The sequence below is a fragment of the Camelina sativa genome, chromosome 16 (genome assembly GCF_030686135.1).
Source record: "Camelina sativa cultivar CO46 ecotype springtype chromosome 16, ASM3068613v1".
NCBI lineage: Eukaryota > Viridiplantae > Streptophyta > Magnoliopsida > Brassicales > Brassicaceae > Camelina > Camelina sativa.
In genome coordinates, this window is record NC_141895.1 from 29,225,123 (window position 1) to 29,246,055 (window position 20,933).

Sequence of the window (20,933 nt, forward strand, 5' to 3'; positions counted from 1 at the left end):
ATTCTATGAGTAAACTTTGGGTGATTTTTAAATATTTTACAATATAAAGAAAGAAAATTATATGCCAAAAAAAAAAATTATGCTCAGAGAGTCTAATTAAAACCTGCAATTAAAATCTGGTCAAGATGATCCCATAATAACATATTTGATTGTTGAGATGTGAGTTTCTAATTAAAACCTGCAACAAAGAAAAAAAAGCTTTAAGTGAGATGAAGAAGAGAGGAAGAAAAACCTAAACCAAAAAGATCTGAGTTTTCCATTGTGGTGTGACTTTCTGTAGAAATTTGTAAGCCACGAACATATTGCATTCCACTTCTTTTTTTGTTCTTTTCATTATCATGATTCGTTTTGTTTGATATCTAATGATCAAAAGCTAATTATGTTCCTGTTGTAACATATATGGATTCTAAAAAGAACAGCCCATTAATTTACCATGATCCGATATACTTTTACGACGATGAGGTACACTTTGCGCAGACACAGAGGCAAATTGCAGTCCAAAAAACAAAACGAGCTGAGGTATTCTAGTTAAAACTGAACCTTGAGATTCAAATTAAGAGGGACAAGAGATGGTGGTTTAATTCACAGGAAGATACGAAGCTTCAGGAGGTGACTGCTGATCGGTGGAGATTAGAGCTGTCGTCGGAATTGATATTTCATCGACTTTTTTTTTTTTTTAAATCCTTTAAAATCCTACCTCAAAAGGTAGTATTTTGTTACTCATATTTGTCAACTAAAAAACCAAAAAAAGTCTTGCAGAATCATTCAAAATACTATTTTTAAAAAAATTGTGATATTTTGAATAACATTAGATTTTAAGTAAGTTTTATAAATCAGTGATTGAATAACAAGAGATTTTAGATTATTTTAAATGATTTTACATAAATTTCAAGTTGAATAACATAGGATTTTAAAAGATTTTTTAAAATCATGAATTGAATAACAAATGATTTTAAGAATACTTTAGAATCTTTCAAAATATCAAGTTGAATACCTCCCTCTAAGAGGGACAAGAGAGAGAGCTTACTGAACAGAGATGGTGGTTTAATTCACAGGAAGATACGAAGCTTCAGGAGGTGACTGCTGATCGGTGGAGATTAGAGCTGTCGTCGGAATTGATATTTCATCGACTTTTTTTTTTTTTAAATCCTTTAAAATCCTACCTCAAAAGGTAGTATTTTGTTACTCATATTTGTCAACTAAAAAACCAAAAAAAGTCTTGCAGAATCATTCAAAATACTATTTTTTAAAAAATTGTGATATTTTGAATAACATTAGATTTTAAGTAAGTTTTATAAATCAGTGATTGAATAACAAGAGATTTTAGATTATTTTAAATGATTTTACATAAATTTCAAGTTGAATAACATAGGATTTTAAAAGATTTTTTAAAATCATGAATTGAATAACAAATGATTTTAAGAATACTTTAGAATCTTTCAAAATATCAAGTTGAATACCTCCCTCTTAGAAAGAGGTGTTTTGTTTTAGAATTTGAAAGTAGAAGATACGCTCTCTCATAATACAACAATTGTGTGTGTTTTTTTTTAATTGGATTTAATTACAAAACGGTATAACAAAAAAAAAAAAAGTACATAAGTAATTAAAAACATAACGCTTCATCACGGCCTCCGATCTCATGTTTTAATTGAAGAGATCAAAGTCATCACTAGAAGCAGACTTGAACCGTTATCACGAAACCAAGGAGCGGGTCAAGGTTCAAGGCTTCTAGGAGAGACGGAATTAGTGACGTAGTTTGGGATTCTTCAAAACTTGACCCGCTCTGGTAGAAGGTACAGGTTACAACAACGTAACATGTATCTTGGTTTAAGGTATGAAATGAAATGAAAGTATTATTAAAAGAAGAAAAGTAATTAGAAACAGTAATCGCAATGGTAAGACCAGAATTTTCCTTGTTTCGAAGCATAGGAAAAACATTTTTTTTGTTAATAACTCATCTTCTGTACGTGTAATTAAATGAAGTTAGAGGTGTCTTTGGTGTCTTGAAAAAGTTATAGATACATATGGAACTGTGAGTCTTGAGATTGGAGATGGCAAGAAAATCTTGAGATTAAAAAAAAAAAAATCTTCTACAAAAAATAATAATAATAATAATTCACTTTTGAATGTCAAACTCGTGAAGTTTACCAGTTAAATTGTCGTAAAATGAAAATACAATATCAGCAGACAGCACTAAATTAATGCTTCCATTTGACTTCAACTTCCACCGCATTTGCTGATAAGAGATGTCGTACTGAGAAGATATGGAACTAAGTGCTTGTACTATGTCTTGTCTTATTTAGATATGGAAGCATTTGTCGACCACTTGTAATACCAGTCACTGTCATAAACCATACATTTACTTGCATTTCGATCTTGCAGATAGGGCCAGTAAGAACATTGGTTGGGATGGTCGGGGCATTTGATGATAACATGTGACTAGTTTATAGAAGAAACCAATTTCACAATTCAATATTAAGAACATAATCGTTGGACTGAGTTAGGATTAGGTTGGTTAAATCCACGATGCCCCCCACACACACAAGCTTAAAAGCTAGTACAAACTGAGAATCAAAACACACCTAAAGCTTGCTTCAGAGACACATTCTTGTGTACTAGTGTATCAGATTTCTCAAGCGGCAGAAGGTGCATCAGGAGAGTGTAAAAGTGGTTATGAGGTTGCTGAAGCCTGAAACTATAATTGTTGATTTCGAAAACTTTGCTTCCAAATTTGCAGGGTCTTTCGGTTTGAGATCGCATAAAGTCCGTGAAGAAAATCATTGATTGAAGAGTTGAAGGTATTTTATTTCCCTCAGGTTTTAGATTAGGGTTATGAGCTTGGAGTGTCGACACAATCAAACCCTATATCAAAGGATTAAACTTTAAGTTGATTGGTTTGTTTCGTTTTCAGATTAATGGAGTTTAAATATATATATATATATATATATATATATATATATATATATATATATATTACCAAGATTTCAATAGAACAGAAGAGAATGAAAGTGGTGGAGCGAGTGAGGAACGAATCGGCCACGAAACCATCAAAGAGAGTAACCAAATGTGATGTTCCAATAAAATTGGTCACCATGTTCGCTGCTTCGGCTGGAGAGTAATGCATTGATTCCATAAAATATACGACAATGTTGTTTCCAATAGCTATGGACACCATGTTCTCCATTTGCCCCACAACTAAATCAATCACCAAAACACATATATTAACTCTCTAATTTAAAGCATTACTATATTGTTAAAAAAAAAGTTTTTATTGCGTTTCGAGAAATTTTTAAATTACCACAAGCAATATAAGCAGCTCTAATCCCACCATGTTTGCCAGGAATGGTCTCTCTCCCTCTCCATTCTTCAAACTTTTCTTCCATCTCATTTTTCATTGTTACGTTAGATTGAACCTTTTGAGTTAATTGCATATGTTGAAATTTCGATGAAGTTCGTTAAAATTGTACTAACAAACATCTATAAAAACACTAGAATTTAGACCCGTGCACGCGCGGGATTTTAATTTATTTTTTTAAATCAGTATAAGTAGTTGAGCTCAAATATAATTATTCAAACTTTTGAATATAAATCTATATAAACACTAAACTTACTTTACTAAGTGATATATTGTTGAAGATAATATTTATTTTGTTATATCTATTTGCGTGAGATTTTATTTAAATTTTTTCTTAATAAGAATTATTGAATATAAATATAATTATTTCAAAATTAAAAGATAAATTTGTATAAAGACTGTACTTATTTTACTAATCTATATATATGTCATATATTGTCTAGTGTCGAAATATTTTTTTTCTGACAAATCAACAATATATCACATGATAACAAAAAATGACTTAAGAACCTCACTGGAAAAGTAAACAATATTGTCGTTAATCTTCTGACTTTTTATCCTTAGTAGAGTTTATTCTATAATCATATCCTATGAAAACATCTTTTTAAAAGTTCTAATGTTGAATGTCGATTGTTGACCTAATTATAGAGACATTTAAACATATTGATATCCCACATTAATATACAAAGTTTGATGAACAATTTTAGTGTTATGTCGCTACAATGGGGTTGTCCAAATGCATCATCTGCCATAATAGAATTTCGACCAAGTCAATAATGTCTAAATGGGGAAACGTTTAAACCTGACAATGAATATCCGTTCAATAAAAAAACATGTTCACACTAAAATTGATTTTTTTTTTAGATTTTCATTTTTTTCTATATTTTCTGACCATTGATTTTATTTTTTTAGATGGATTATCTTTTCCAAATTATTTTTCATAGTTTTACCAAAATAAAATGTGACCATTACAATATATTTGTTTTAGATTAAAACTTTTAAATTGAGTTAAGTAATTAATTTTTTTTTGTCATCATTAAATCAACAAGACCAATCTCTACTACGCAGGGTAACACGACTTAGTGGAGTCGAACTCTGGTGGGTTCGGTCGCAGAAGTGGTGTTGTTCCTTTATATATATAGATTAATGTTATATAGATGGTTACACATGTCAAACTATTTTTGAAAATAAAAGGCAAGTTATATTTAAGAATTAAAATAATAATAATCATGATATAAGAAATTATATATTATTTCTAAAATGTTTTAGATACTTAGATTTGACTCATCTAGCCAAATGTCATAGTATATCATGGGATACTTCGATACGTTAATTACATATTCACAATCTACATCCATTTGTGAATGACATGTATCTACATTATATTAGGTTAATGTATCATATATAACAATGTTTGATTTTATCATATATACAGATGAGGTGGATGACAATGTTTATTTGATTTCTACCATTCAATTGACTTCATGTCACACTTTTATTTTTCTCTCAAATAATATTATTTTACTACTCATTTTATAAGAAAAAAACAAAAAAAAATAATTAGTTATTTTTTTTTGGAGTCAAAATAGATTTTGTTTTAACTAGAGGTGTCAAGTGGGCTCTATGTCCGCGGGCCTAACCCAAATAGTACTTCAGCAGGGCGGGCATGGATACTAAATATTAAACCCGTTAAAAAGCGGGCCTTGCGGGCCTAGCCCAAACGGATTGCGGGTTTTAGCGGATTATACCCGCGGGCTTGCGGGTCGGTCCGTGGTCTTCAAATATTAAATAAAATAAATATTTAGTATAGATACATAACTATTTTTATATAATTTTAAATATATATCTTTTAAAAGTACGTGGTAACACAAATAATTTAATCTAAAAAAATTAAAACATCTATAAAATATTAATATAAACATTGATTTTATTTAAAATTGTTTTTTAAATTATTATTTATTATTTTTACTTCATTTTGATATTTTTTTATTAATTTTATTTTATTTTTAATATATTATTTAGGCCCGTGGGCCAATCCGCTAACCCGCTGGGCTTAGCGGAACGGGTTTGGATATAACTTTTATGTCCGCAGGTTTAGCAGACCGGCATATTACGATAAAAAAATAGAAATTGCCCGCTGCAGACGGTCCAAATGGACGCGGACCGGTCCGTTTGACACCTCTAGTTTTAAGTTATTTAGCCCAAAAATCAAATTATTATGAATTATTATTTTGTCCAAAAATAATTGATTTAATTTGACTCCACTTTGGACTTTGGAGGAATTGGATTTCAAAATTTGGGGGGGGGGGGGGGGGGGGGATAGGCGGGACAATAATATCGGAAGCGAAGGAGGAGGACATGGCCATGGAGATCACCGCTGTGGCTCCGAAGCTTCTTCTACAAGTAAGTCAGCCATCGATCTCTTCACCTCCGTTTCACCCCCTCTCTGAAAATTTTCCGTTCTCAAGTTTTTGATAGGGTTTCGATTAACTTGATTGATTTGCGCAGTTGGTCTCGTCTGCTTTTCAAAGATGCCGTTTATCAGAAGATCTCTGTAGATTATCAGTTCTTCTTGATCAATCTACTGATACGGATCCTCCGATTACGTCTATTTCGAGTAATTTTCACTGATTTTGTTTTCCGATTCTGGGTTCGCTCTCGATTGATGCTAAATTGGTTTCGATATCTATCGATTTGATGCTTCTGTATAGTTGCGGATACGGGAATTGGATGCAAAGTGGAGCAGTTTCAGGATCTGAGGTGTCCTAGAGAGTTCAATGGACTGAAGATTTGGGGTCTGTATTGATTTGATTTGATTTAATGCAAATTCTCTTTAAGTTTAAAGCGATTCTGACTACTGTGGCTTTTATGTGATGCAGATGGGTTACTCTCTGTCAAGACTACTTGTAAGTTTTGGTCACTCTGATTGATTCTGCTTATGGCCTTTAGATTTTGCCTATTATAAGTTCAATAAGGGGAAACATGTTGAACCACTGTGGAACTTGTTTATTGTTCTTTCTCTTATGTGTTCCCCCATGTGCTTGTTGGGAAGTGTAGGTTTTACTGATGATGAGGTATACTATTATCATATAAATCTTGATGAGTATATATCAAACAAGAGACTTAAAAGGCAACCTTCTCAGTCTAAGAATGGTGTAAAGTTTAGGTGTGTAGATTCCTTAATCTAGATTCTTTTTTGTTTACTGATTTTTAAGCCGTTGTGAGTGTCTTGACTTGTTTGTATATTCTCGGTTTGTGTTGTTTTCAGTGGGACGGAAGTATCCTTGAGTGTTTTTGGGAGTATGGATGTTCTTGTGGCCCCGATACTTGGCTTCTTTCAAAAGGTCTTCCTTTCTCTTCTTATCTTTTAAATACTGATTTCAACTGCACTTAAGTATGCTTACTGGTAGTTAGTGTGACCATAGACATGACATCTCAAAAATACTGCTGACAACTTGTTATAGAACCAAAGATAAAGAGCATACATATCCCCTATTTAAGGGAGAAAAATTCCAATGGCATATGGTCATTTTGGGATGACAGTTTATGTTTGAAGTCTTTGAGCGTCGCTCTTTAGTTAACCAGTTGTTAAAATTATTATTTTTAGTTAGGTCAAGCAATGACTCGGTGTCATGAATTACCAAAGCTTGTTTAGTGGTTAGATCTATCCTGCAGAGCTTTGGAAATTGATGATCTCGTATATCTTTTAAATTGGTACTGTCAGCCTCCTGACACTATTACTTGAGTGTAGTCAGTTTCGTCAAGTTTAGTTCCCTCACGATTACATAAGGTGTCCTGTAATGATATATGTTCCCTGTAATCTTGCAGATGCTTGTTCTGCATATACCTGTAAGTTCACGTTTCTCCCTTTGCCGACAGTTTTATCTAGAATTTATTTTCCGTACACATGATAATTTAGGTACAGACTTACAAATCATGGAACTAAAAAGCTGGTTCATTCTTCCTCTCAGAATGTCACAATGGATCTGATGGTTAACCAAGGGGCTTCTCCTGGTTCTCAAACTCAATACGTCTTTGCAGTGAACGCTGAGAAAACTCCATGCTTTACTGCCTCCAATCTTGAACGGTTGAAGTTTGGTCTTGAGGACTATGTAGCATGGGAACTGTTTGGATACAATGTGTGACCATAGCTTCTCTGATAGGTATATAATATGTAACACTATTCTTGTTTCTGGCACACTTAATACATAGCTGAAGTGTTTGAAAAATCTGGGTATATTTTACTTTCAGAGAGCATCTAAAAGTTGGAAGTGGAACAGTATGCCATGAAGACAAACATAAGAGAGTTGGAGGGACGGTGGAAATGGTGATTGTGATAAGTGACTTGCTAGAGACAACTCAGCATTGCAGCAGATCATGCGACGGCAAAACAAAGGTTTGCTTAAGTCTCAAACTAATACAGTAGCTCATAATAAGATGTAATGTACGATTGGCTGATCTTAAATGATGAATTTCCCCAGGTTTTATACTTTGACAACTTCTCACCTTCCCCTGTTCCACATTTTGCTTTGAGTGCACTGAAAAAGATGGACTGGAAAAGTTACGGTTTGATCCTGGCGAATGTGAATGATCAAGATGGACATGTGTTTATCGAATGGGAAAATTTTCCTTCATTTGTGCAAATAGAAATCGCCCTCCATTGGTATCACAATCAACATGCAACAAGACAGAAGAATGGACCTGGTATAAATCTTGTGAAAAAGGGAATTAAAAACGCATTGGATGATTTGAAGGCTAAACATGAGGGTTTTCTTCTAAGCTCACATGCTCGTAAGGTGCTCTATCGGTCAATCTCTTTTGAACTGTTAGTGTCAATCTCTTAAATTTCCACAGGTTTGACCAAAGATTTTTTTTGTTGTTGGTGTTTGTCTTTCTTAGATTTGCAGCTATGTCCCTGACCTTGCAAGATCAATAGCAGGCCTAATATTCTCCTCTACTGACTTAGACTTCCAAGGAGATTGCTTATCGGTTCTTGGCTTTCAGCCTCAAGAAGTTGAACGTAAGGCTGTTGAAGACTGTATCCAGAGAAAGATCGTTACGGTTATAGGAATGAATGAGAGGAAACCTCAGAAAGACCAAGAAGCTGCTCCTTTCCTGTTTTTTGATGGCGATTCGGAGACATCATACTTTGAAGAGGAGGAAGTAGAAGGTGAGTATTACTCTAACTCACTGGAATGATACATCTGCTTCTGACAACGGATAGATACTAGTTAGTCGATGTGTGAAATTGCGTCTGCTATTAATTAGCTTCAGCCATGGCTACGAATTCTCATGGTTTTGAGAAGAGCTGTTCATAGAAACCTTACATGATCTGTTTAAGAATCTGCAACTTGTTATGTTCTTGAGATAGTTTGTCCAAAGCCAATAACACTTATTTACATCCCTTACTGATCTTTATGTTTTCAATTTATGTTCGGATCGAGAACATTTCACGGAAACTAGAACCAAGCTTTATGCAGTTCAAAAGTCAGGCATTGATGCAGGAATAGTCAATAGGTCACCCTTGTAATTACTAGGCTTAACAAATTGAACATTTGTAGTGTTGTCTGTACACAAATATAGCGTTACAAATACTTATTTCATTAGTAGTTTAACACCTTACACACAAATTGAAAACCTCTCGGGTCGAGAAAGGGCAGCTAAGAACTGTGATCCAGTTCACCAAGGTTTCCTTATCTTCTTTTATACTAATTCAAACTATGTTTACGTGTATCAAACGAAAATAGATAGAGGAACAAACCAAGTCTAGTTTGTGCCCTTTCCTGCAAGACATCTCAAGCAGCGGAAGGTGCAGGAAAGAAGGTAATTTCCGGTTCGAGTACCGAAGCTAGGATGCTCGATTTTGTAACGGTTTCTTCCACATCTGCAGGGATTTTTGATGTGAAATCGAGAGTTTCATCATTATATACATCCCACCATTTATCAACTAACATCTTGATGTCTTCTCTGTCCATGTTAGTTTCTTCTCCAGTGTACCTCCATGGCTTGGATCCCTATTATTATTCACCATCAACATGAAAGATATCAAGTTTCAGAAATAAGCTAAACCGGCTCGGATTTGTGAACAAAGAGAGAACTACTTACAGCTGCACAGTAATGAACAACCTTGACCTTCTCAAGCTCCACGTTCTCAGGGTGACGCCAAAGCATAGCCAGAACCAGATTGTATACCAGAGGGATCGGTTTGTAAACTTTCTCAAAGAACATATTGAGAAAATCCTGTCCAATCAAAGTCACAAATAAAATATCATCAAAATCAGGTCTTGTTTTTTATTTGAAGCATTAAAAAACCGATGCACTAATGTAACTCACCTGTTCTGCAAAAGGTGAAGGTGGTGTGATCTCCAGGGTCTGAAGGAGACTCTCATAAGTCAAAAGACTAGGCTCAAACACAAACATACCGGCGTTGAAATACAGAGGTGGAGGAGGAGATTCCATATCTTCCGGCCATGTGACCTTCTCCGGGCACTGTTGACAATACCCGATGGAATACTGCAGCGAGTGGCTCCATGTTTTCTCACAGAAACAGTCCATCACGGCATGAAAGTACCCATCAGGCAAATCGAAGAGGTTATCGATATTGTCAAAGACTTGGATATCGGCATCAAGGTATATCATCTTGCTGTACTCTTCAAACTGCAAGAAGTCTTCAAAGGTAAGAGAAAACCACAAAGAACTTTGACTATATCACATCATAGCTAAGTTTTGTGAAGAATCGAGATACTTACGTTCCAAATACGAAGTTTTGAGTAGTTGAGAACGTAATATGCCATGGCAAACTCGACTTGGTTGTCTGGAGGGTGAACAGGCTCGATCTCACGCACAACGCAGCCTTGAGACCTCAATATCTCTCTATGTTCCTCAGGCACATCAGGCAGCATAGCAACAACAAGAGGATAAGAACTTTTGACCTTACGCAAACCCTTTGCTAATCCCACCACTCCCTTCACGTAGTCTCCATTTCCTGCCAAAAACGTCACATAAGCTCTCGTTGGAGGTGCTTGATACGCCTTTTCGGATACATAGGCCGAGTTTACGGGAATCTCAGGGGCCATTTTGGGCAAAAGAAAAAGTATTAGGATGGGCTAAGAGGATACTTTAGGAAAGCTCTCTTAAGTGTTTCAGAAGTAAAAGAAAAAGAACTGTTTTTTTTTTTTTTCCTCTGGGGATATGTAAAACTTTTAGTTTGGTTACTTTGGCTTTTGAGTAAATTACATGAAAGGCTTGATTAAATAGAAGTAGCACGAAGGGTAAATCCGGAACAAATTAATGGATTACTCTGTTTTTTTTTTTTTTTTAATAGTGTTTTCAGCTAGTTGCATTTTTATAACTTTTAATTACAGAAACTGAAATCTTTCAGATATAAAACTTTTAACCTTTCTTGTATTTGCCATTTTTTTATAATTAATCGTGGGGTTGATGAAATCAAAGCTCAAATATTAGTTTAAGTAAAATTCAAAAGAAATTATAAAAAGTTAATGTGAAAACGAAGTTATATAAAAATTTTGTGAAAATCGTTTTCAAATTTTTTTAAAAACTATTGTAACGAAAAGACATATTCAAAAAGTTATTAATATAATAAAGGACAATTGTCATAAATACCACTAAAATAAGTTTTTATTTCAAAAATACCACAATTTAGTTTTTTTTTCCAAAAATACCACAATTTAGTTTTTTTTCCAAAAATACCATTAAAATGTAATTTTTTCCAAAAATACCACATAATTGAATTAAAGTTCTAATATTAAAAACTAATTCCTAAATTCTAAATATTAAACTCTACCCTTAAAAACTATATTCTAAAACTAAATGTGTCAACCCAAACCTAAAAAAACAAAATTTATATCTTTATTTTTTTTTTTTTTTTGTGTTTGTGGTAATTTTAGAAAAAAAACTAAAATGTGGTATTTTTGAAAAAAAAACTTTTTTATTGGTATTTAAATGAATTTCTGATTAATAAATTTGGAAGACGACATGAGTACTCGTAGTCGTACGTGGAAGGTATTAGTATACCTCCAATTCCAAGGTGGCACGAATGTGTCAAGGCAAATGTAGAATTTGGCAATTAAGTTTAATTATTATGAGAAATTAATTTCTTTATTAATAAACGGTGTTAAGGTGCGGTTAGATGGTTTTTTAGATAGTCTATAATCGATTTTCCGGTTATTTTGTTTAGTTATTCAACTTAGCAAACATATGATTACTAAACTAATTATAAGTAGCTATGGATAAAAAACTTAATATTGTTCATAATGTATGTACATGGTACGCATATCCATACATACATATTTCGTTTCATGTACGAAATGGCAAAATGATAATTCAATACGAACATGCAAAAGTGATAAACCTTAAATATTTAGTACAATTGCAGAATGTGTTATTTCATTACATAACAAAAATGTGAAAATTGTTACTTGACTAAAATTCTAATATTTTTATTTTGGTAAATTGTTTAAATTAAATATTTCAGAATATATACATATATATATAATTTTATGATTTTTTATATATAATTTTGATTGGTTTTTAGCCAAAAAAATATTAAGAAGACTGCGTAGTCTTCTTCTCTAAGTCAAAAACAAACAAAAGCGTTGCATCGATCTCAGTATATTATTATTAGGTAACCTTTCTATCTTTTTATCAACAAATGAAAACAATGTGCCCAAATTCCACAATTATAATGCTATTTATATAACGCACTTGTCGGATTGGTAAGTCTTTCTTTTCTATTAGACTACTAGTATTTTATATGTCGGTTGGCTTTCCTATTTATTTTATTTTATAACCTCAAACGTATGGCTGTCTGTCACGTAGCTATTTTAGATTTGATTTTGTATCATAGTAGGATAAGATAAAATAAACATATCACTATTTAGATTTTGTAATTATATATAAGATAAAATAAAATATCAAAAAGTAATATTGGTGTGGGACTGTGGGTAAAATCTACGATCCATTGCAAAAGAGAAGAAAATATATATGTAGGCGAGATAAGAGCTTTATGACGTTTAAGACAATGGCGTGAGAGAGCTTGAAAGGATCAAGAGTCTGAGGCATGAAAGCCCATATATAGCATGAGGGCCTGAAAAAAATAACAAAAAGAGTGTACGTAGGACTAGGAGAGCATTTGGACTAAAATGGTGTAAGAGCATGAGACGTGAGAGCACGTACGTGGCTTTAGAAAGTAAGTAAAATGGCATATATATATATATATATATATATATGAGCATGATACGTTCAGAGCATGTGGCATGCTCATATGATGTAAAGGCCAAGTTTTCAATTAAAGGTTGTGAAAGTGGTTGTGAGTTTGTGACCACCGTCGAGAATTTGTTGATTGTTGTGAAGCACTCTAACCGACCGAATAATTGTTTTACCCTATTCTCAACACATTTTATGAAGACATTAATTTCCCGAATAATATATAGGGAATTTTATCCAAGATTAAAAAGATAGAAACACCATTCTGCCGTCAAAGATAAAAAAACAAAAATGCAAAAAGATAGCGAGACCATTCAAATATTTTACAATTTCAACAACAAAGAATTGAAAGGAAAAATTGTAATTTGTTTACGTGTCTAAAAAAGCATCGAGAGACTCCTTTGCTTACAACATCAAACACTTAGTGCCTGATTCGGTCATGACCTTGATATATACAATATATACAATCCAACATGAATTTTAATTGGAAAATTCTCTTTAATATATGGTTAAATAATTGGAACTTTGTTGTCTACCTATCGACATCCTTCAATTAAAAAAATTATAACGTAAAATAGTAATTTAGAACCCTACACATTGGTATCACGTATTACACGCGTTTAGGGTATGGCTTCTTACCATTTTATTGGTGCATCACGTAAAAAATGTATATAAAACAATTATTCTTTCAGTTTTATTATAACCATAAAACTCAATACCAAAATGTAGACTACCTAATTAAGACGTTTACAATGAACAAATCGCGATAAAAGTCATACAAGGTGAGGGTTGGTTTGTCTCCGATAATGACACTATCAGCAAAACCTCTTTAACGGAGATGAACTTAGACCATGGGCATTGGTGTCCCATGGATTTTGGTCCTCCAAATTTAATATTATTATTTTGAAAGTTTCTTATTTTTAGTATGAGCATTGCTGTCCCATGGTTTTTAGTCTCCCAAATTCAAACTCTGTTTTTTGCACTTGTTGCCTAAGGAACTTGATCCAAAGAGTATGGCATGTTTCTTCAGGTATACAAGATTGACGAGGCAATAGTATCAAAAGGTAGCTTTGCAGCTTTCCTCACTGAAGATCATATCTCTATTCCTCCTGAGAAGCTCCAATACCTAATCACACACACACAATTAATTCTGATTTCAACTATCTACAATTTCACTCAGCTAAATCTGCAAAGGGAATCACAAACCCGTTTGATCTCGTTAACGTATTTGAGATCTTCAGGATCGACTTCTTCTCCTTCTTCGTATACATCTTCATATTCCCTCGGTATCTTGCATCCTTCCAGTAGCATTTCGATTCCATCAGTATTCTTCCATAACAGCCCCTCTTTCTTTGTCCAAATCTTCCTTCGAGACTCGAATCTAAACAAACCAAAAACAATGAAACAGATTTCAGACAGACCAAAAACAATGAAACAAATGGAAATGGATGCGACAAAGTGAGACATTACCTCGGAACTGAACTCTGCTAAAATGGAGATAACAATTCAGGCTTATCAACGGGGACAAACAATTCATAGATAGTGATCAAATAAATCAACAATTCGACTCAGAACAAAAGAGAGAACCCTAAAACTCAGCGAGAAAAACTCAATAAACAGTAAATTCAATTCATCAATGAAGAAACAAATCAAATTCAAATGTCGTCAAAATCGAAGAAGAAGAGCTAACCCGACTTTAACGGCGAGAACAAGAGCAGCCCTCATCCTTGGTTTTGAGTTTTGACGAACATAGTAGACGAGACCATTATCGAGTCTTCCATAATCAGCACCAAAAAGGCTCAGACTCGTTACCGAGTTCTTGTTCCATGTCCACACTCATCAGTTTCAGCGACCTGAATCCATGTTTCCTCAAGACCTTCTTCGAGCTCTCTCCCGCAATCAAATCCATCTCTCTCTCTCTTTCTCTCTGTCTCTCTCTGCCTCACTCTGTCAAAATCAAATTCGTTTATCAAAACAGAGCACAAACCAATTCTTCTCCCTTCGGAGAGAAAACAAATGAACGAGAAAGTTTCGATTTTTTGGAGTCCCCCTACCCAAACACACAAACAACGCAAAGGCTGGCACGTGTAATGAAGGACGGAGAAAAATACGTCCCATTTGAAGGAACGTATCTTTGATAATTATCTCATTTCTATTTAAATTTTAATTTTTTTTACTGAATGACGCATCAAATACACGCCGATGCACATGCTCTTAGAAAAATTAAACATAAGAGTTTGACTTGTACTTTTATAATTTTAGTAATGTAGAGATATGTAGATTGTGAAACCCCTATTTTGCTAAAACTAGCTATACAACTTTTAAATGAAACCTGTTTTTCATCTAGATATGAGCGTAGTTTAGAGTGTATTGCATAGCAGATCTACACCAAATGAGGGATAAACTAGAGCATCAACCACTTAATATGGTTTTTGTATTCAGCTGTCTCTACATTGAAAATTCAACAACAAAAGCTCTATATGTATCAATCGTTTCGTTATATCCACAAATTTTTAGATCAAGAATAAACGAGAAAACGAATCAATTCCAATATACAAGTAAGCATGCATTTTGTTTGTGACTATCAACTACCGAAAGATATGAGGCAATTCCGTAAGTATCGAAAGATGTGGGGAAATTTCGTAATTACTGAAAGATGTGGGAAAATTTAATAATTAGGAAAAGACGTCGGAGCAAATTCGCGATATCCAAAATATCTGGGGCCGTTTCATAATTATCGAAAGATGTCCAAGCATTAAGTTTCAAGGTTAACGAGAGATTATTTACAGATACAGTTTTAAAAGTGGGTGTAAAAGCAAAGAACAGAAATCAAACCTTCTGGTGTATTCACGTGAGGAAAGTAAATGCATCTACAAATTTTTGATGTGTTAACACGGTAGAAGTTAAACTCTGTTGGTTTCAACGCCAGTATTGAGCCCATCTGTGTATAGTTTCAACCATTTGTGGGAACAACGCGCTTACACTTTCATTTATCAGGTCTTGAAAGAAGTGGATGCATGCTTCGTCGTCCATATCAAGCCTAAACTTTTCTTGTAGCTGTATAAAAAATGTCAGCATTTACGAGAACGATAAAGGATAAAGCAAGAGCCAATCTATTTGTGAGCAGAATGGTGGGTTTTCGTTTAGTTTAGTTTAGGTAGAGAGTGATAGTGAAAGAAACTTACTTTGAGAATGCCCTTTTCCGGGTCTGAAGCTATATCAGGGATAGTAGAACCCGCCATGAGGTGAAACAGATTCAGGATAAGGTTGCTCGATTTCCGGAGAATATTGTATGCTTCACAACAGTAGGATTTGAACCTTGTGTAGTATTGGCTGCAACATAATAATAACCAATATTTCAAGTCTCATGTTGCAATTCTCAGAGCAAAATAAACATGAAATTATGTTATCTCTTGGTACCTCTCTGCTCCGCCCATGGCTTCCACCATCTCTTTGCAGAGTTTCATAGGTGGAGGGAATGGTTTAGGATCTCTACCGAGAATGAAAGCAAAATCAACGTGGAAAAGACGACCATCATCTGTAAGGAGGAGGTTGTCCAGGTGTCTACATATCAAAATCAGGCCATCACAATTGGATTCAAAGTTAGATTTATAAAGCAAGAAAATTGGAGAAACTCCTCGAATACATCCACTAGAAAATGCTTTGCACCCTACCTGTCTCCAATCCCAAGTATATATGTAATCACAGAATAGCCAGCACAGCTTTTTATAAATGTATCAAGACAAGTGGCTGTTATCCCGAAAGGCGCATGCTCATCAGGATGAAACTTCTGCAGATAACTTGTTATGCTGCGGTGCTCTGAGAGAATCTGTACATGCAAACGCATATATATCTCTTAGGATAACGAGATTATATACTCTCAAAATTATAAGAGAGGGAGACCAGCGGGCAATGAGTTCAGATCCTGTACCTGAGCCAAAGAACGGGATGGTATGAATTCCAACATTCCTTCGTCGTGTCCAGTTGCTAACACCTTATAGGGCGTTAGGCACAGATCAAGATTTTCTAGCTTAAGCAGTCTATCCATGAGCCAAACCATCTGCACAACCTATGGAGGAAATAATTCAAAAAATCAGTGTGAACAAAACAACTAGATAATAATATGATACAATGAACCTAGATTTACCAGTTGGTCTTGCCGGAGATCATCTCCCTTCTTAAATATAATTTTGCAACTTCCTTCATCTTCTGTTCGGAAAGTAAGGCGCAGAGGATGCATTTGACTTTTAAAGAGTGTTGATTCTCCTGCCACAATCCCCTTTATGATAACACTAGGGGTAAGTGGTGATCGAATAGGCTGGAGGAAAACCAAATACAAAAAGGTTAGTAGACATTTCGACACAGACATTCTTGGATAAGCATCACTTTTAAAAGCATTAGTTACCAGTTAAAACCATAGTGAAAGTACCTCTTCAAAGTAGGTGAGTTCGCTAAGGAGTCCACCTAAAAGCTGCCTGAGCTTCTCAATTTTTTTCTGGGTATTTCCACGAACATTTCTCACTTCTCGTGTAATGGAACATAACTGAGCAGTCACTTCTGTTTGACGCACCAAACTTTGCCACAATTTGTATCCATCTTCTCCGTTATCCCCAGGCGGCAGCTGACATTAAAGCAAATATCATTCTCAAGCAGCTAAACAGATCTCACATGATATGCTGTAGCTGCACAACCATACATATGTAGTTTGAGCACCACTACTCCTCTAACTAAAAGTCAGGACTAGCGTATTCTATTCACTGGGAAACCTGACACTGCTAACCATAACCCACATCCCAAGTTCAAAAGGCTTGATCTCACATTATTACGAAGAAAACTGAGTCAGGAGTAAGATCCATTAAGTATTCATCTTATCTTAAGTGAAATAGAGGGGAGAAGGAAAGAAAAATAAATATTATGTCCACACCTTGATCATGTTCTCCTCGAGTAACTCATATGTGCTGTAAAATCGCTTGGCATAGACATGGTCATGAAGTTCCACAGCGACATACCAACGGAGAAAACTGGCCAACTCAACATTCTGTAATGCTAGAAATTTGAAGAAAATAGCGGAAAACAAACAGTCAATTAACCAATATATAAACCGGTTTTAAACAGAAAATTCAACATAATTTCATGTCTAGATGTTCAGCACATACCCCGTTGGACAAGAAATTGAGAAAGGCAAGATCTATCAGAGCGTTCAAAACGGAGAGCCTGAACAAGTTGAAGCAAGTAACACTGAAGCTCTTCATCATCAGCTCTTTCCAATACACTAACAGCATAAGCTCGAACCTATCAGTATGTGTAGTGAGAGATTAGCCTATATTTCAATATACCAGGACGACAGCAGGTAGAACGAGTAGACGATTAGAAGACCAAAATACAAGTAAAATTGGGCACTCGTAGTACCTCTTCACTCTCAAATAGAGGAGACAATAGCTCCAAAGCATCACATACATCTATCATTTCCCATTTGTACATCAGTTGAACTGCTTGCTTTGCTTCCTGCCAACATCGGAAGCTCATGCAACTTGAAAAAATAAGAACCATGAAAATAGATCTCCAAGCAAAAGATGTACACTTACCTGAACATCACTCCACTCCACACACCGAAGAAATTTTGTTAGAGCTCTCTTTTCAGACATTAGAGAGAAACGAAACTTCCAAAGAAGTTGTCTTTCATCTCCACTCAGTGTCCTTGTTGGCGGATATTTCAGAACTCTTTGTATGGATCTTTAGACAATAGGGGCAAACAAAAGAAGAAATCACCTACCCATGAGATTATAATTTTATGACTATATTTCAGGAAACTGTTTCTCTGAAGATACTTACTTCCGCTCGATATTGCTTGGCTTGAGATCCCTGTCAATTATGCCACGATCCAAGCTCCTTGCCAGCTTTAGTTGCTTGTTCTCTGAAGGATTAGTCTTTCCCAGTTCTGTATCCCAGACGGTAACAAATTCGTTTGTTGAACCAATTGGGGCAGTTATGAACAAATTGGCTCCAGACTCCTTGAAATCAAAAGCAGATCGACATAAATCCACTGGTCATTTCACTATTGCAAAACACGCATACTCAAATATCCTTCAGACAGAAATAATCGCAGTAAATATTGCACCTGAAATACGACTCGATGCTCAAAACTACAGAAATCAATAACCACGAACAGATGTGAGCTTCCATGTTTGGAGCTTTCCTGTTCCTTGATCTTATCCAAGGATTTCAACATAAGTCGATCCAGCCAATCAATGCTTTTGATCTGCCCCCTCTCATACTTATTCATGAGCTTCTCCAAACGCTCCAGCTCCCCACGCTCATGCCGTGGAACCTAAAAGTATGAAAAAAAAACCCAAGAAAAAGGAAGTCGTCATCAAGAACAAATATTTCGGATTATACATCTAGACTTGAAATGTATCAGAAACCTTTCCAGGAGTAGAGGTTGGAAATGAACCATCCGCTTCTTTCCCCTGCCAGAGCCTGAGCTTCTGCTTTCCTGATTTCATTTGCCCTTTACTATTAAAAAGAAGGACTGTTGCCCCACCAATCAGTCCCTCAGTTTTACCACACGAAACATCCCATACCTGATATGAACAGAAACTTTTGTGATAAGCATAAAAAAAGAAGACGAAAACAAGAAGGTACCACCATAAAAACAAGCAATGAAGGCAGAGATTTGTTTACAGTGATAGCAAGTTGTGAATGAGCAGTCAAGTCCCGATATTTAGAACTTAGAGTAATGAGTTCGTTCCAGCAGTATGGTGGTCCTGTAGTTTTCAATCTGGGAATTAAGAAGAGAGCTAGTATGAAAAGAAAAAAAACACAATAGAGCACTTCGGACAAGAGTCATCAACATCATCTAACCAGAAAGAAAAAAAAAAAACCTTGTTCTCATAGGAAGGCCAAAAGGAGCTCCATCAATAGACAATGCACACTCAATGTAAAGCTCTGGTTTTTTCTCCTCTGCGACTGTGACAACTCCTAAAAACACACAAACTCATCTCAAGAACTAAACCCATTTGCAAATTTTGGGTCTTCTCCTAACGCAAGATTCTAAAATTCCCACACACCAATCAACCAAATTAGAAGAGAATCAGATTCAAATTCAAATTCAAAATTCGTTTACCCGAATCAGTAGATTTGTTGACGGGGAGGTTACCATCAAGCTTCTCGATACGAAAAGTGACGGGCGAATTGATATCGCAGGAGAGGAAGAAACGAAATTCGCTCGCACCCATCTGCGATTTTTTTGTTTCTTAAGGATCAACAAAAAAATTAGGGCTTTTCAATATCTGTGGAAGAGTGGGATCATCAATTTGGATTTGGAGAATTTGAAATCTTGGGAAAATTCGAGTCGTCGAGAGGAGTACACGACCGACTAAAGCCTTCGTTCTTAATGTCCCTAGTCTGCTTAACGTAGACGGCTCAGAGGGTAACTTTGGCTGTAAAACATAAATAAAAATTATTTTACTAAAAAAAAAAATTGCAGTAAAATACAGTTTAGAATTTTAGAAGTGTTTAATGTTTGAGAATACAACAACAAACTAGCACATAATATATCATAAATAATTTTTTTGCCTTGTGGACGAAAACAAACATCAATGATGTAGAACCAAGCTCTGCTCGAGGGAGAATCAATTGAGAGCGATGCTGGTATCCCAAGCAGTATATATAGTCACATAGGCTGCAACAAAAAATTCCAATAAAAAGACACCCTGTCGATCAGGGATTTATCTGTTTCCACATCATTACATGCTTCTTGAAAGTTATTAATAGGTTTCGACATTTGGTTAACCGTTCGGTTTCGGTTCGGTTGTATTCGGTTTCGGTTAGTTTAGATATAGTAATATAATAATTATTTGGATATTTTAGAAATTTTTGGTTCGGTTCGGTTTGGTTTTTTTCGGTTCGGTTTCGGTTTGGTTAGTTGAAGAAGTAACCATAACTAACTAACATAAATTATATTGAAATTAACCAAACAAAACTAATATATACAAACCGGTAACCAAATAACCGATCGAACCAAACCGAACCGGTATATTATCACGAGACTATAAACCGAATCAATTTAGCTATACAATGTCATTCTAGTTATAAATGGTATCACACCTTTCGCAGGAAAATGGCCATTCATGTTGTTATCCCGAAGAAAAGAAAGAAAAAAAAGTTGTAAGTGATATGCTATTGTTGAATTTATTTGAAGAGAGAGATCAAGGATCTTTAGGTTTCTTAATTTCTTTAGGCTTTTATAACCTGCAAACAAGAATCTTGGTAAACAAGTAATGATAACATGATATACAACATGGCCATATGACGATATATATATATATATATATATATATATATATATACCAAC

The 20,933-nt window shown here is 34.8% G+C and overlaps 2 protein-coding genes, 2 long non-coding RNA genes and 1 pseudogene across 21 annotated transcripts; 2 read left to right on the plus strand and 3 right to left on the minus strand.

Moving 5' to 3' along the window:
* The first annotated feature begins 2,475 nt into the window (after positions 1 to 2,475).
* On the plus strand, positions 2,476 to 3,330 carry LOC147926072 (uncharacterized). The gene is made up of 2 exons (XR_015583657.1): positions 2,476 to 2,798; positions 2,912 to 3,330. It is a non-coding gene; the product is annotated as an uncharacterized LOC147926072 (long non-coding RNA).
* A 2,306-nt stretch (positions 3,331 to 5,636) lies between these two features.
* Positions 5,637 to 8,761, plus strand: LOC104752717 (type 2 DNA topoisomerase 6 subunit B-like; annotated as a pseudogene). Its single transcript, XR_015585290.1, has 11 exons — positions 5,637 to 5,758; positions 5,864 to 5,972; positions 6,067 to 6,150; positions 6,235 to 6,261; positions 6,413 to 6,521; positions 6,624 to 6,699; positions 7,184 to 7,204; positions 7,327 to 7,518; positions 7,607 to 7,751; positions 7,837 to 8,151; positions 8,255 to 8,761. The product of XR_015585290.1 is annotated as a type 2 DNA topoisomerase 6 subunit B-like (transcript).
* Positions 8,762 to 8,935: 174 nt separating this feature from the next.
* LOC104752718 (galactinol synthase 4-like) lies at positions 8,936 to 10,581 on the minus strand. Its single transcript, XM_010474923.2, has 4 exons — positions 10,105 to 10,581; positions 9,689 to 10,012; positions 9,461 to 9,595; positions 8,936 to 9,369 (listed from the first exon to the last, which is right to left on the minus strand). The coding sequence occupies exons 1-4, from the start codon at positions 10,429 to 10,431 to the stop codon at positions 9,151 to 9,153; spliced, it is 1,005 nt and encodes a 334-aa protein (XP_010473225.1). The 5' UTR covers positions 10,432 to 10,581; the 3' UTR covers positions 8,936 to 9,150.
* A 2,640-nt stretch (positions 10,582 to 13,221) lies between these two features.
* Positions 13,222 to 14,527, minus strand: LOC147926073 (uncharacterized). 2 transcript variants are annotated; one of them, XR_015584017.1, is made up of 3 exons: positions 14,271 to 14,527; positions 13,787 to 13,961; positions 13,222 to 13,706 (listed from the first exon to the last, which is right to left on the minus strand). It is a non-coding gene; the product is annotated as an uncharacterized LOC147926073 (long non-coding RNA). The 2 variants fall into 2 exon arrangements; XR_015584018.1 differs by having other exon boundaries at positions 14,051 to 14,527.
* Positions 14,528 to 15,285: 758 nt separating this feature from the next.
* LOC104754091 (phosphatidylinositol 3-kinase VPS34) lies at positions 15,286 to 20,319 on the minus strand. Of its 16 annotated transcripts, none has more exons than XR_015584022.1 (18): positions 20,175 to 20,217; positions 19,704 to 20,019; positions 19,442 to 19,558; positions 19,262 to 19,344; positions 19,003 to 19,161; positions 18,699 to 18,908; positions 18,413 to 18,591; positions 18,166 to 18,313; positions 17,990 to 18,085; positions 17,737 to 17,872; positions 17,505 to 17,626; positions 17,010 to 17,262; positions 16,728 to 16,898; positions 16,512 to 16,649; positions 16,255 to 16,409; positions 16,001 to 16,144; positions 15,766 to 15,913; positions 15,286 to 15,637 (listed from the first exon to the last, which is right to left on the minus strand). XR_015584022.1 is itself a non-coding variant. In XM_087490648.1 (18 exons), exons 2-18 carry the CDS (start codon positions 19,813 to 19,815, stop codon positions 15,500 to 15,502), a joined length of 2,442 nt encoding a protein of 813 aa, XP_087346774.1. In that variant the 5' UTR covers positions 19,816 to 20,019; positions 20,175 to 20,319; the 3' UTR covers positions 15,286 to 15,499. The 16 variants fall into 16 exon arrangements, 10 of the variants coding, with proteins under 10 accessions (XP_087346774.1, XP_087346777.1, XP_087346773.1 ...); XM_087490648.1 differs by having other exon boundaries at positions 17,010 to 17,201; positions 19,262 to 19,358; positions 19,462 to 19,558; positions 20,175 to 20,319; XM_087490651.1 differs by having other exon boundaries at positions 17,010 to 17,201; positions 19,462 to 19,558; positions 20,156 to 20,319.
* Positions 20,320 to 20,933: the final 614 nt, after the last annotated feature.